At 33.5% G+C, this 13,174-nt stretch overlaps 1 protein-coding gene across 17 annotated transcripts in view; it reads left to right on the top strand.

The window, feature by feature from the left end:
* Positions 1–8,515: 8,515 nt before the first annotated feature.
* The window catches only part of PCDH15 (protocadherin related 15), a 724,552-nt gene continuing 719,893 nt past the window's right edge, over positions 8,516–13,174 (top strand). For all 17 annotated transcript variants that reach the window (XM_060034587.1, XM_060034586.1, XM_060034585.1 and 14 more), the window contains exon 1: positions 8,516–8,606. In XM_060034587.1, the coding sequence (XP_059890570.1) occupies positions 8,516–8,606 (91 nt within the window). The remainder of the gene's footprint in view (positions 8,607–13,174) is intronic.

The following is a 13,174-nucleotide window of genomic DNA, read 5'->3' as shown; positions in this document are numbered from 1 at the left end:
CTTTTTAAACACGTCAGTAGGTCACTATTACTATTAAAAAACAAAAAACACAAAAATTTGTCAGCCTAGATTTTCCAGTCTCATGTGATTTGATTAGTGATACATAGTTTCAACTTGTCAGCTCCCCTATGTAGACTCTATCTCTAGGTAATGTTTATGTTTAATCCTTTTTCCTCTAATTTTGAACCTTATTTCTCCTACGTGAGTGATTTTGACCCCTTCCTTTTTCCCATCTAGATCTTATTCAGACTCCAGTGCCCTGTGGAAGTTCCATTATATGCATGAAATAATATTTGACACTTCAGTCATCAGTGACATTCCCACCCATACTCCTGTTGAAGAACCATCTTTACTCTTTTTCTATACTACATACTATTGTTTATGTTTTGATTTGTATATACTTTATTCTCCAACCTAGTCATTCTTAAATGGCCATCATTAAAAATAATCTGCCACAGTGCTTTAATGACCGTTAAAGAATTTACAGTGTATGGATTGATTGAAAATACAATATTATTTCCTCTTGACAAAGTCTTTTCATAGCCATAATTTAATTTGTATTCATTTTGTTTTCAACACAATAGTTAAATATGCAAAACTTAATATTCTCAACTCAATGCTGTGATTTGTAAACATCCAAACATACAAAATATTTTAAATCTTATATCTCTTTTCAACTCTTTGAGCCACATATAAATTCACTATATTTTGATATAAAATTGTAACATGATTATTTTTCTAGTCTCTAGAGAAATTGCTGCTACGAGAGCTTCTGTACGATTAAATAAAACACAGCATTACATTGAAGTATTGTCTTCAATGCCCATGAATACCTGACCAAAGGCAACACTTACAGAAATGTTTAGTTGCTGTACCACAACATTGAAGATTATGTTCCTCATACATTTCATTTCATTGAAACTACAGCCATTAGTTTGTGCAAGACCACTCTCCTCTTTTTTGAATGTGGGTTTCCCCCTTTAGTTTTGTCCAATATGTCCATTTCCATCCTCAATTCCATAAGCAACCATCATCTAAAATTTAGAACAAACACTAAACTTATCAACGTTTTACAACCATGTTTTCATCAGATCCTCCCATGCATTAGTTTTCTATTGCTACATACAAATTACCACAAACCTGGTAGCTTAAGACAACCCACACTGGTTATTTCACGGTTTCCATAGGTCAGCAGTCCCACTACAGCTTAGCTGGGTCCTCCGCTCAGTGTCTTACAAGGCTGCAATCAAGTGCCTGCCAATCTGCATTCTCATCTATAGGACTGATTAGGAAAGAATCCCAGAGCTCATTTAGATTGTTGTCAGAATTCATTTCCTTTTGGTTGTATGACTGAGGGCTGTTGTATGGAGGCCGCCTTCAGGAACAAGTGGTTACTCATAGATCCCTGGCATATGTTCCTCTCCATAGGCAGTTTACAACGTAAATAGTTGCTTCTTTTATTTATTTATTTTTTATTTTTTTAATGGTTGCTTCTTAAAGCTTAAATGGAAAATGTCTCTCTCCACTGTGCTAAGAGTGAGTCTTATATAACTTAACTGAATCAAGGAGATGGCATCGCATTATCTTTGCAATATTCTATTGGTAAAAGCAAGTCACTGATTTCACCTGCACTCTATGAGGGGGGAGGATTATATAAGTGCATGGTTTATTGTGCGGCACCTTAGGGTGTGACTCACACATCCTGTTAGACTAAAAATTCCACATAAATCTTCCTCCCTCCTGCCCTCTCTCCCTCCCTCCCTCCTTCCCTTCCTTCCTTCATTATTCATCCCTTCATTTTTTTCTCACACTACTGTAGTCTCCGTATCTTATAAAATGCACTTCCCAGAATCAGCACTCAGTAAAAAGTTAGGCAGTGAATTTAGAAATGAATATTCTTTAGTACTCCTATTATTTTTTTGTTGTTCAAGTTTTCATCTGTCGACTATAGCGGAATGAGATGGATTTTATTATCCTAATTTTAAGTGGAGTCTCACAAGTTTTTACTAGTTTACCATTCGTATGACAAAGAAGTGACAGAGCCAGGAATGCATCATAAGTCTCTCTCATTCCAAGTCAGGACTTTTATAATAATACATCAAAAAAGTCACTGGCATTTTTACACTTTCAACTGCAATCTCTCTTGACTGGCTTAATACTTTTATTTTTGTTGATGGATTTACTCTAAGAAAAAAAAATCTGTTCATTAATTTATTTGTGTTTCTTGGGATATTTAACATTCATCAAACAAGAATATTCGTCATAATCTGTTTTCTATGCAAGAGAATGCTATTACACAGAACTCTCCTGCAAGTTTCCTTTTAAAATCATGCATACACTTGCCTGAGCTTTAAAATTCAGTTTTAAACTTACTTGGTTATATTTTTAAGTTAAACATTCTACAGATAAAATAATGCTTGGGCTTTTTCCATTTCTTGGTGCTCACACCTCTCAAACTAAATTTTTCCTGTTATTTTTCTAAGAAATCTTCTAAACTAAGCTTTTTCCTGTTATTTTTCTAAGAAAGCTTCTAAACTAAGCTTTTTCCTGTTATTTTTCTTAGAAATTATATTTCTAAGAAATATATTTCAGGGAAATATATTTATGTCTAAGACTAGTATTTATAGATGATACTGCAGAAAACACAGATTGAATGCAAATCTCTTACAACCTGAAATTAAAATTTAATATTCCCCTAATTTGGAATCATTTTACTAAAGTACTTTGAAATGATATATTAAATTAAAAATATGATATATGGTGCTGGCTCAATAGCAAAGTCATTGTGAGAAAACAAAATTGATTTATTTCTTCAGTAGAAGCAGAGTATCTGACATGCAATAAATATACAATAAATCCTTATTGAGTAAATGCATGTATAAACACTAAAAATAATGTCCAGTATGATAGCAGTAATGAACATAGGTATCAAAATCTATTCCCTTTTTAAAATTTGACTTATTCACCTTTTATTAAACCAGCTAGTATAGCTAGATTATTATGACATATGTTTTATACCTGTTATTGATTAAATTGAATATTGGATTTTTCTAATAGGATACAATCTTTAAATTTAAATTGAATAGGCTAGCTGTATTTCTCAGTAATTTGTTTCCTTGATGAGGAGTATTACCCAAAAAGGAAACCTGTGTCCCTCCTTCCTTCATTTAGAGTTTTATGATTAAAACTACCATTTAAAAAGGACAAACCCCTACAGACATGTTAAGGTCCTGACTGAATCTTCCAAATGTCCATCAAAGTTTGTAGAAGAAGAATGTCTAAACTTAGACTTTCCTTATGTGTATCATGTGGTTTCAGGAAATGTATTTTGAGTTTAACCAGGATCATTGAATATTTACAATTGTTGAGTATATATTTAAAATGTTTAAAACTGAAATGTAACACATCTTCTATAAACAATTACAGTGTTGGCAAGATAAGTTTGTATGCATTTCTTCTCTTCCTCATTTTTGAATTTATTTTTATCAACTTTGTTTGATTCCACTATATTGAAAATGTATTATACATATTGTGATGTAGAGAGAAAGAGGGAAGGAGAGAGGGAGGAGTTTTATATATATGTGTGTGTGTGTGTGTGTGTGTGTGTGTGTATTATAAAACCTATACACACACACACAAAGAGAGTGTACACAAACAAATATACATTTTAAAGTAACAGCAGTGAAGGTACACTCAGACATTGTGGCATGTCAACAAACTGTAAGCTCCAGGAAAGATTAGGTAAGCCCGGTATGTCTGAGCCATGCTGGAGAGGTGCCTTAGATCTCACAGTGCTGGATGAAAATGTAGGTTACTTTGCTGCCCTCACTTAGAATTAGCTGCAATCTGGCCATTTCTATCCTTGAAACAGAACTCAGCTCATGAATAAAAAAAGATATAAATAGGACATAACATTAGTATTAATCTATATGTACAGTATAAGTTTAAATAAAATATAAACATATTTACATAGATTTTATGAATAAAAATGTATGAATACAAATATCATATTTTATATTCTACATAAAATAAATTTTATATTTTATGTAAATATATATTTTATTATACTTTCATATTATAAGGATAGTGTATTTTATAAATATGACATATTAATATAAAATTATCTGTAAACATAAGTATTTTTATATATATTTAATGAAATTATATATAAATTATAATAAGAGAAAAATATAACATGATCTAGAAAGAGGGAGTAGATCATAAAGCCTATCTGAAATTTTTCCTTGAAGTGCATATTACAAAGAAAAAAGAAATAAAAGATGATTCATCAGGTCGTGCTTATGAGTGATAACTATCCTCTGTGGTGATGAAAACCTTCTCGATGATTCCCCCTATGGTGAAGTAGAAGAGAGGTTTCCAAGCAGTCAATTAAGGAAATTCATATTTGGTGTGGTGAGATGTGGTAACTTTGGAAAGCCTCATGTTTTCAATTTCATACTTGAAGCTGCTTTGAAAGAGAGTTTATTTTAGCAAGTTAATAGTATATATTTCTTGTAAGGAGTACAAGCGGTGTCAAGTCTTATTTTTATAGCTCTACCTAGATGTTGTCAGAGATAGGAAAGCACCAGAGTTTGACTGAACAGACTGTTGAAGGGCAGATGCTTATGTACAGCTCCCAGTTTACTGAGAGATTCCAGTTTGCTTCCTGACCCAGTGTTGATATGGGATTTATCATCAAGGTATTGGCAGAAGACTCCACACTTTGATACATCAAAGAAATTAATAGTCTTTCACATAGCAGTCAGGGACAGAGCCTTAAAAAAAAAGGAGAAAAGGAGTTTACATTGTCAAAAATGTACCAGAGGGAAAACTGCTGTGATGTCAACCTTGGCTGCTTTTGCCATGTGTCACCACAACTAACCCAGACACAGGAAGCAGGGATCAACAGTTAAAGAGTAGAGCTTTGTGTATTGACAACCTTTGGATTTATACTTGATTGTGAAAGGCCTTTTATGTATTCTCCCTTTAAAACATGAACAGCAATCTGTTCTCAAGGCAGTAGATACCACTGAGGGTGCTTTCAGCTAGGGTTATTGGAATAGCTGTGCTTTCCTTGTCAAGTTCTTCTCTAGTTATGTTGCCAGAATGCATTTGGTTGCTTCATATAACCCTAGTACATTTTCTGAATGTAAGGCTCATGAAAGCAGAGATGTGAGTGAGTTTTTTTTATTGATATGTTCCAACTGCCTAGAAGAGTGAGTGGTACCTCATAGACCCTCCATAAATACTTGTTGAATAAATGAATTTCTGAGAACATTCAATGCCAGATAAATGAATATGAGCTTTATCTGGTAGCTTAATCATACAAATGATGTGAAATTCAAAATCAGTATATTGTGTCTTGAGTAATAGTAGTAAAATATTCTAAAGCCTATGGAAAATATAGAGTAAATATCATGAAACTCAAACCACTTATGTGTGAGTTTATAACATAATTGGAAAAAGTGCTTTTTTTCCCAATATTATTGACAGTAGAATACTACAATTGACCCTTGAACAACATGGGTTTGAACTACACAGTTTCCCTTTTATGTGGATTTTTTTTCAATAAATATAGTACCTGTAATTTCATTTTACAAATCTTTAACTAAGCATGGGGAAAACTTTATGTTTGATTAGGGATCACAATATATAGAATCAAAACAACTACAATCTTGATTCTATCCAAACTGTTTCAGCTTCCTGCTTTTGGGTTAGTCATTGCCAATTCTTTTGTTTTTGATGCAGAGATAACAGTACTCAGATTTTTGGTTAGAGGAAGGGGGGTGATTGGTGCCCCTAAGCCCCGAGTTGTTCAAAGGTCAACTGTATTTCCAAATCCCTATTGCAAAACTGTATCTTTATTAACTATACCAGAGTGTTGAATATGTCAATAAATTATCTCTGAAAAAACAAGTACAATGACCTTATTTATAGGTCAACTACATGTCTTTTTAGACATGCTCTAGGTTGCTATTATTGGCCAAGGAGATCTGGAGGGAAATTTTGTACTCAGAGAACAAGGCAGAGTTTAATATGGAATTTATAATAAAGGTACAATACCATGTTAGAGGTGTTGTTTGAAGGCATCTATAAGAACTTTGCCTGCAATTCTAGAGATTGTAAAACTAGTAATGAAAATGGATATTGCTTTTTAAAAAGTTTTTTCTAACATCCTTTAAGTGTTTTCTCCTTGTTTTTAAATTGTAAAGACTCTTTTCTGTTTAATGTTGTAACATTTCTTTAAAAAAAGAAAGAAAGAGGAATTGAAGCCATTATTTCCATAAATCTTAATAGGGCTATACTCCAGGTATGGGAAGAGGGATGCAATATTTCTCCTTAGGATATAGGAGAGAAATGCAGCAAGCTATTAGGGGCCTCCATATACCTTGAAACCTGAACCAAGTGCTGTCATGGAAATTTTCTTGTCCTTTTTTGTAATGGAATGAGCAGAAATTTCAGACTTACAAACCACACCACTACTTCAGCCACTCATAAGTTTGTAACCTTGAGCCAGTGAGCACGACATTTCCTCCAGAGTAGAGATGATAATGCCTACCTTAGAGGTTAAACTAAAGATGGATTGAGGAAATGTATGTTTAAGCCCTTTGAAGACTTCAAAGATGCCAAGTCAGAAATACTCATATTAAGTTTTATGGAGCTCTCCCTCTGAGGTACTCTTCTAAGCATGCATTTATAGCCATTTACCTAATCCTCAAAATAAATTTATGAGGTAGGTACTATTGTATCTCCATGTTAATAATGAGGAAAGTGAGACAGAGTTGCTATTTAATTTGGTCAAGGTCCGAACTGGGAAGTTGAAGAACTTCATTTTAAAAAGAAGCCACACTCTAATCAACTGCTCTTAAAACTACTAACATTAGTCAATTTTATTTTTTCCTTCCCTGAAATAAACATGTATCATTATATTCTCTTGATATCTAGTGATGGGCTCTTCTTTGAGCTATCTGTGCCTAGAAGTTATAAAAGCAGAGGCTGAGTTGTTTACCAGTTAGAAGGGGAAAATATGTGAGGGCTAGATAAAAAGAAGCCTCCTTTTTATTTTAAGATAAAGAAACACAAGAAGAATAGATTCCATTTTTAAATATCTGTGATCTGGTGCAATGACTTGAAATTTAAGGACTGTGCATCTCATGATTAAAAACTTTTGAGTTTGCACCTTTAATATACTTTTAAATAAATTATATATTTATATATGCTATTGTGCAAATAAACTTTATAAAACACACAAAAATAAAACAGAAAGATAGATGAAACAAAATATATGTAAAAGCAGCATTCAAATTATTTCCTTTGTACATTCTGAAGAAGCTTACCCATGACTAGTTTAGCAGAGGGAATCCCAGGCAGGAGTTGTAAACTGGAGGACCTCAGAGGACAATATGACCTGCCAGAAGCATTTAGTCTATAAGAGGGTTGGACAATTATCTAAACACTAGGCAGTCTCACGTGGAAATTTGGATTTCTACCATATTCTGGAAAATCAGAAAACTCAGTAATACTGGTTTTCATTCCCACATGACAACCTTGACGGAAGTCAAATACTGGGCTGGTTTCTTCAGACAAACCCTGCACTTCACAATTTGTCCCTATTGTGCCTTTAGGCAAATTCACTTTTTTCTTTTGGAACCTCTGATGTAGAGAAATGAAGTTCCAATCCCTGTTCTACATGATCTATATTCAGCGTAATTTGGAACAATTCCATGTGAATAATTTCTTCAATTTACAAAGAAACTGAGAACACAATTTCTCAGTAAGAAAAAATTCTCTGGTGTGCTCACAGGCTACTAATACCTCATCCAGTTTCTTTACTTACTGGGAGATTGCAAAGAAGAACAAAGGAATTAAAATGAAATTCATCCAAATGCTTCCAAAGACAGACGTGGTAAAAAAAAATGATAGGTTAAAAAAAAAAAAAAAAGATGGGTTATCCTTAGTCTTACATGACATAGTTAAGTCAATCTCTTGTCCCTCTACTAAAAAGAAATTTGTGTTTTGATGATGGGTTTTTCTACTTAATTCTGTTAGACAAATGTCCATTGAAATTTTCATGTAAGATACTAACAGCTGGTTTAACATCTTAAATTGTTGCGAAAGCTTACTCTTTATAACTGAACTATTCTATACATAAGATAAATTTAGTGAGTTAAACTGATTGGCATTTGATTCACTCACAGGGTCTCAATTTTAAAGATGTGGTTCTGGTGTCATTAGTATGTTAAGTTCTCAACTTACTTGCTTACAAAGTAAATAACAGAAAAGATGTCTTTCCTTAGAGACTTGTCTGCAAATTCATGTAGATAAGTTCCAGCACATTAAACAAGTATGTTACTTTGTTAAAGCATAGTGTGGCACAGGTAATTAACTATGAAGTCATTAAGGCTTTTCTATGCTGTGACAGTTGTGTTTACCTATAACAGATTAATGAACTCGTCAAATGTTCCTTTTTTCCTCTTGTTATTTCAGATCAGCCTTGAGTGGAATTTGACTGAAGATGTTCCAACAGTTTTATCTCTGGAAATGGTTAGCTTCAGGGATTACCTTTTGCTGTCTCTTCACAGTCTGCTTGGGCCAATATGATGACGGTAAGGATGCTTTTACTTTGACCTTTTGAGTTAGCCAGAATTTCAGTGGAATGTGAAAAACACCATAGAAATGAGTAATGCTAATTTGTAGTTCATTTTTAAAGGTTGGTGACTCTGTACCATAATTTTCCTTAATTAAAATTAACTTACAAAAGTAGCATTCAATGCACTTTGTTTTTTAATAAGGATTGCAGTATGGTAGAAAATCCAGTGCTAGACCTCTAAATGAACATTTACTTATACTCACTAAACAAATGCTTAATTATTATTTAAAAAATTCAATTCTATTTGCTAATCGTTGAACAAACACAAACTACAAACAGTAGCCTTAGATAAAGTATCTAAGGCTACAAACAGTAGCCTTAGATAAAGCTTAGGAATGTAAAAAATACCAAAATTTCCTATGAGAAAAAAATCTCTGAAGGGGTCAAAAGTAGAGGCCATAAGTGATTTTGGTGTTAGCACTTTAATTGGGGATTGCGTTATTTCATCCCCCACTATTTTATTTAGAAAGAGTGAAAAAAATGTAAAAAACTTGACATTAGATTTTCCAAGTCATTTCTTAATAGTCAATCAGTCAGTTGAGAAAGATATATTCGTCATCAAGCTCTGTAGGGACCATTTAACATGTTATATCTGCAGTGGCCCAAATGTGCCTGTCTTAGATATTTCAATATTGGAGGAATCTGTCTTTGAGTACTACATAATGAAAGTGTGGAGTATATGTATGTATTACACATATACTACATAATGAAAGTATATATGTAATACTTTAAGAGAAGAAAAATGGATAAATTTTCCCACCCTAGAAGTTGGCTATTCAAGAAAAATGACTTTGTTCTTTCATTATTATTAATTTATTTATTTATTACTTTTTATTATTTTTACTCGACATTTGTTCAGCATTCGGGGTACACAGGCGAGCAATCATCTCCTCACCCTTGTTGCCATGTTCCCTAGTTGCTCTTAGAGGCAACAAAGATTGTGAATTTTGTGTGTGTGTGCTTTGTTTGGCTAAACTGAATGATCTGAAGATAGATGGATTAATTTGACTGTTTCTCAAACAGTGTTCAAATTGTGTACATATTAAGACATTCTCAGTCCTCCATAGTTAGGATATCATGCCTCTTTGGGGATTTGCAGAATAATTTACAATAGCAGCTACTTCATAAAGTCAACAGCCTAAACCCTTGAAAAGTTCTGCTAATTAGCACAATGTTTACTTCAAGTGCATCTGAATTTAATGTTCATGTCATTGCCATTTATGTAGATTGTGAATCTCCAGTCTAACAACAAATTTAAAAGTGCAGTAAGAAATAAATAATGTAACTGCTACTTTGAAGCAAAAATAAAAATCAGTGGAACTTAAAAGAGCATGACTTTAAATTAAAAGAATGCCTTTTAAATCATGCCCCAAGAATAGATGACAAAACAGTGTGTTGGTATTTCTTTATGCCATAAGGCATTCTATTTGTATTCATATTTAGTGTTCACACTGAGAGGGAAGGATTCACTGTCATTGCTCACATTAGACTTTCACAAACCCTGTACTTTTTAGCAATGCAATTTAGGTTATCAGAGGAAATTACTCCTGGTTTAACTGGTAATGCTATAAATTAGTTTCTTTAATAAGCTCATTACAGCTCTTGGTCTCTCTAAATGTGCTTGTATAGATAGCCACCAAAATAAGATTATCAGGTCACTGTTGGCCATCAAGTAGTTACTTTCTGAAGCACAGTGCAACTTCACAACTGCCAAGTTACATTTTATAGTGAGGCTGCCCCCTCACTGCGCTCATGGAAGACCTCCTTCCAGCCACAGTTAGAAAGCCTTTTCAGTTCTCTCCTGGAGATAGGTTGCTCAGTACTTAGGAAGACTGAAGGGACTGGAACTGTGGCAAAGAAACAAAAATTTTCTGTTGTTTTTATAGAGATTTCTTAACTTTATATGCTTGTCATCATTCCTTCCATACTTGCATCTTCCAATGAGTGTGCCCCCAGAGGTAATAACACATTCCCCTAGGTTGCCCTCAGGTCTTTACTTCTCTCTGGTCTCCTTCAATTAGGGACTCTGACATCACTTTTATTCTATTGTTCATGAAAATGGTTTTCATAGTTACTATTTTTTTTAAATCCATATAAAAGTTGAGCCCACATTATGCAGGAATTAAATCAGGAGTAAGCAATCATGGCTAAAACACAAAATAACACTTAACTGAATACGTGATATGAATTTCTTGAAACCATTTTTTTATCCAAATGCTGGGGGATGCAGATGTGGGTTAGATTGAAAGAAGACAATGGTGAGAATCATAATCATGATAGAAATATGAGAAAAAAAGGAAAAATAAAAGCAGTTTTGCCATAGGTAATCCACTGGTTGGATTAGCTCTTTTGATAGTTGACAACTGATTTCCATACATAGTTAGAAGCTTCGAATAGAGGAAAATGAAGGAGAAAAAATTGAAACTACCCTAAGGCTATTAGTATAACAGTTTAGGTCACTGTTATGTTAAAACATAGAATTCTCCTGGACTTGCAATTAAAAACAGTTTCCTGTGTTTTTCCATGCATTTCCTTGCTTAGGCATAAGGCAGTTGGAAGGGAAAAATACTGTTTATTCAATAAAAATTTGAACCTGAAATGAAATATTCTAGTATTACCCAAATGTGTGAATCTGCTTCTAAGAAAAGTATATTGCATAATTGTTATTTTCAGTATTTTACAACTAATTATTTTACTTGGGAACTTGGGGCTAAATTTTGAGTCTTTTGATATTTCTCATTCAAATTGCTGGGGTAAGGTTTTAGGTTCAGTAATAAAATTTGCAGATGGTCTATTCCTTAATGAGCATTTCATTTGTCTGATGACTACATATTTAAGCACGCATTAATAACATGAGATTGATAGTATGATATTACATTTTAAAAGTCAGAATTTAGCTAACCGATAGAATATTGGAAAACATAATTGATTTGTAGTTGATAGTAGCTACCCTCTTCCCAATAAGAGAGCATTAGGACTGATATTTTAGCTTATAGTTTAATGCATTATCAATCCTGACAACTTTATTGGAATGGGAACATGTGGCCTGATCCCACATTGAGTGTGGGAGCCTGAAAAGGAGGTGCGATGGGAAGCCGAGGAAGCCAGGCTATCTGCTAAATTGTATGCTGTGTGGGATAAAAGACATAAAAATCATATTCCTTGTTCTACCATATTATTCACAGTGAGGTAAAGAAACCAAGTTGCCCACAGGGTTTGTGTTTTTGTTTATGTTGTTTTGATTTTGAGTTCATGAATGATTGATAAATGGGAGGCAAAGGGAGGAAGAAAGGAAAATGCTATATAGTTAAGGGGTATGTTTTATTTTCATTTTTTATTATTTTCTCTGCATTTTCAAATTGCCATATTGAGTAGATATTACTTTCATAAGCAGATAGGAGAAGTATTTATTTAAGAGAAAAAACAAAAAACAATGTATCGTAACGTTATAACTAACTTGGAACCAGAGCGTTAGAGTATTAGAGGAGTTTTAAGAGGGTATGTGTGCCAATGAGTGTGTGTGTATGTGTGTGTTAGAGAGACAGAGAGATTCCCTTGTGTGTGCAGATCATGAAAGCCAATTTCAGTTTTTTTAAAGAAAGGGTTCTCCCTGGCTGCTCAAGCATTCAGCCTGGAAGGCAAAAATCTTTCCTCTTGCCCTTGAGCTATTATGTAAACTAGCATATATCTATGATGTGAATGGAACCCTTATATAGCGCACAACCAGAACAACTTTCTGAAGGGATCCTGTATATAAGCTCAGAAAGTCACAAAACTTCCTTAGGCTCAGTTTCCTTATTAATGATAACACTCTGAAACTCAGTTTTATGCAGTTTCACACAGTACCTGACATATGATCAAGGTTCACTAAAATTGCTTTTTATCTTTATTGCTATTATTACTTCTAATTATTTATAAATATTATGCTTCTTTTTATAAATTTATGTACAAAGCACAATGAGTACGTTGTGCTCTTGTGCACTATATGTATGTTCTTTCTTTATATCTCTCCAGATTTACTAAACACCTTGAAGATTTAACTTTGTTATGTTATATTTTATTCTTAAAAGTATTAATGACTGTATTCTTTCCTTGGAGAGTTTACTGATTCAAATGAAACTATAAGTGAAGTTTGAGGAACATTTCCAGGTGTATTTTCATGCTTGTTAGGTAATCTGTTAATCCATGGAAGGTCAGTGATTAGACAGACATGTCAATCAATTAAGGGGGTAGCCACGTTATAAGGTCTGAGACTCAAATCTTCTGAGGTCTGACACTAAAACCTGGAAACTTCATTTTTAGCAAGTGCATCCAGAGGTCATAAAGTAGAATGCCACTGGGTTAATACTAATTAAACTTAAAAGAGAGAGTCATGCAAATTACAATGCTATGAAAAGCATTATAAGGAAAATATAACTGCCCAATGAGCTGAAACACTTGTGTTTCCAAGAAAGATTTTTCCCCCCTTTAGATACCTTAAGAAGAAATGGTTATGTAAACTTAACAGCTCTGTGAGAAGAGTTA

Source organism: Delphinus delphis, chromosome 16, assembly GCF_949987515.2.
Source record: "Delphinus delphis chromosome 16, mDelDel1.2, whole genome shotgun sequence".
Classification (NCBI taxonomy): domain Eukaryota; kingdom Metazoa; phylum Chordata; class Mammalia; order Artiodactyla; family Delphinidae; genus Delphinus; species Delphinus delphis.
This window is presented reverse-complemented; position numbering and strand designations above follow the sequence as displayed.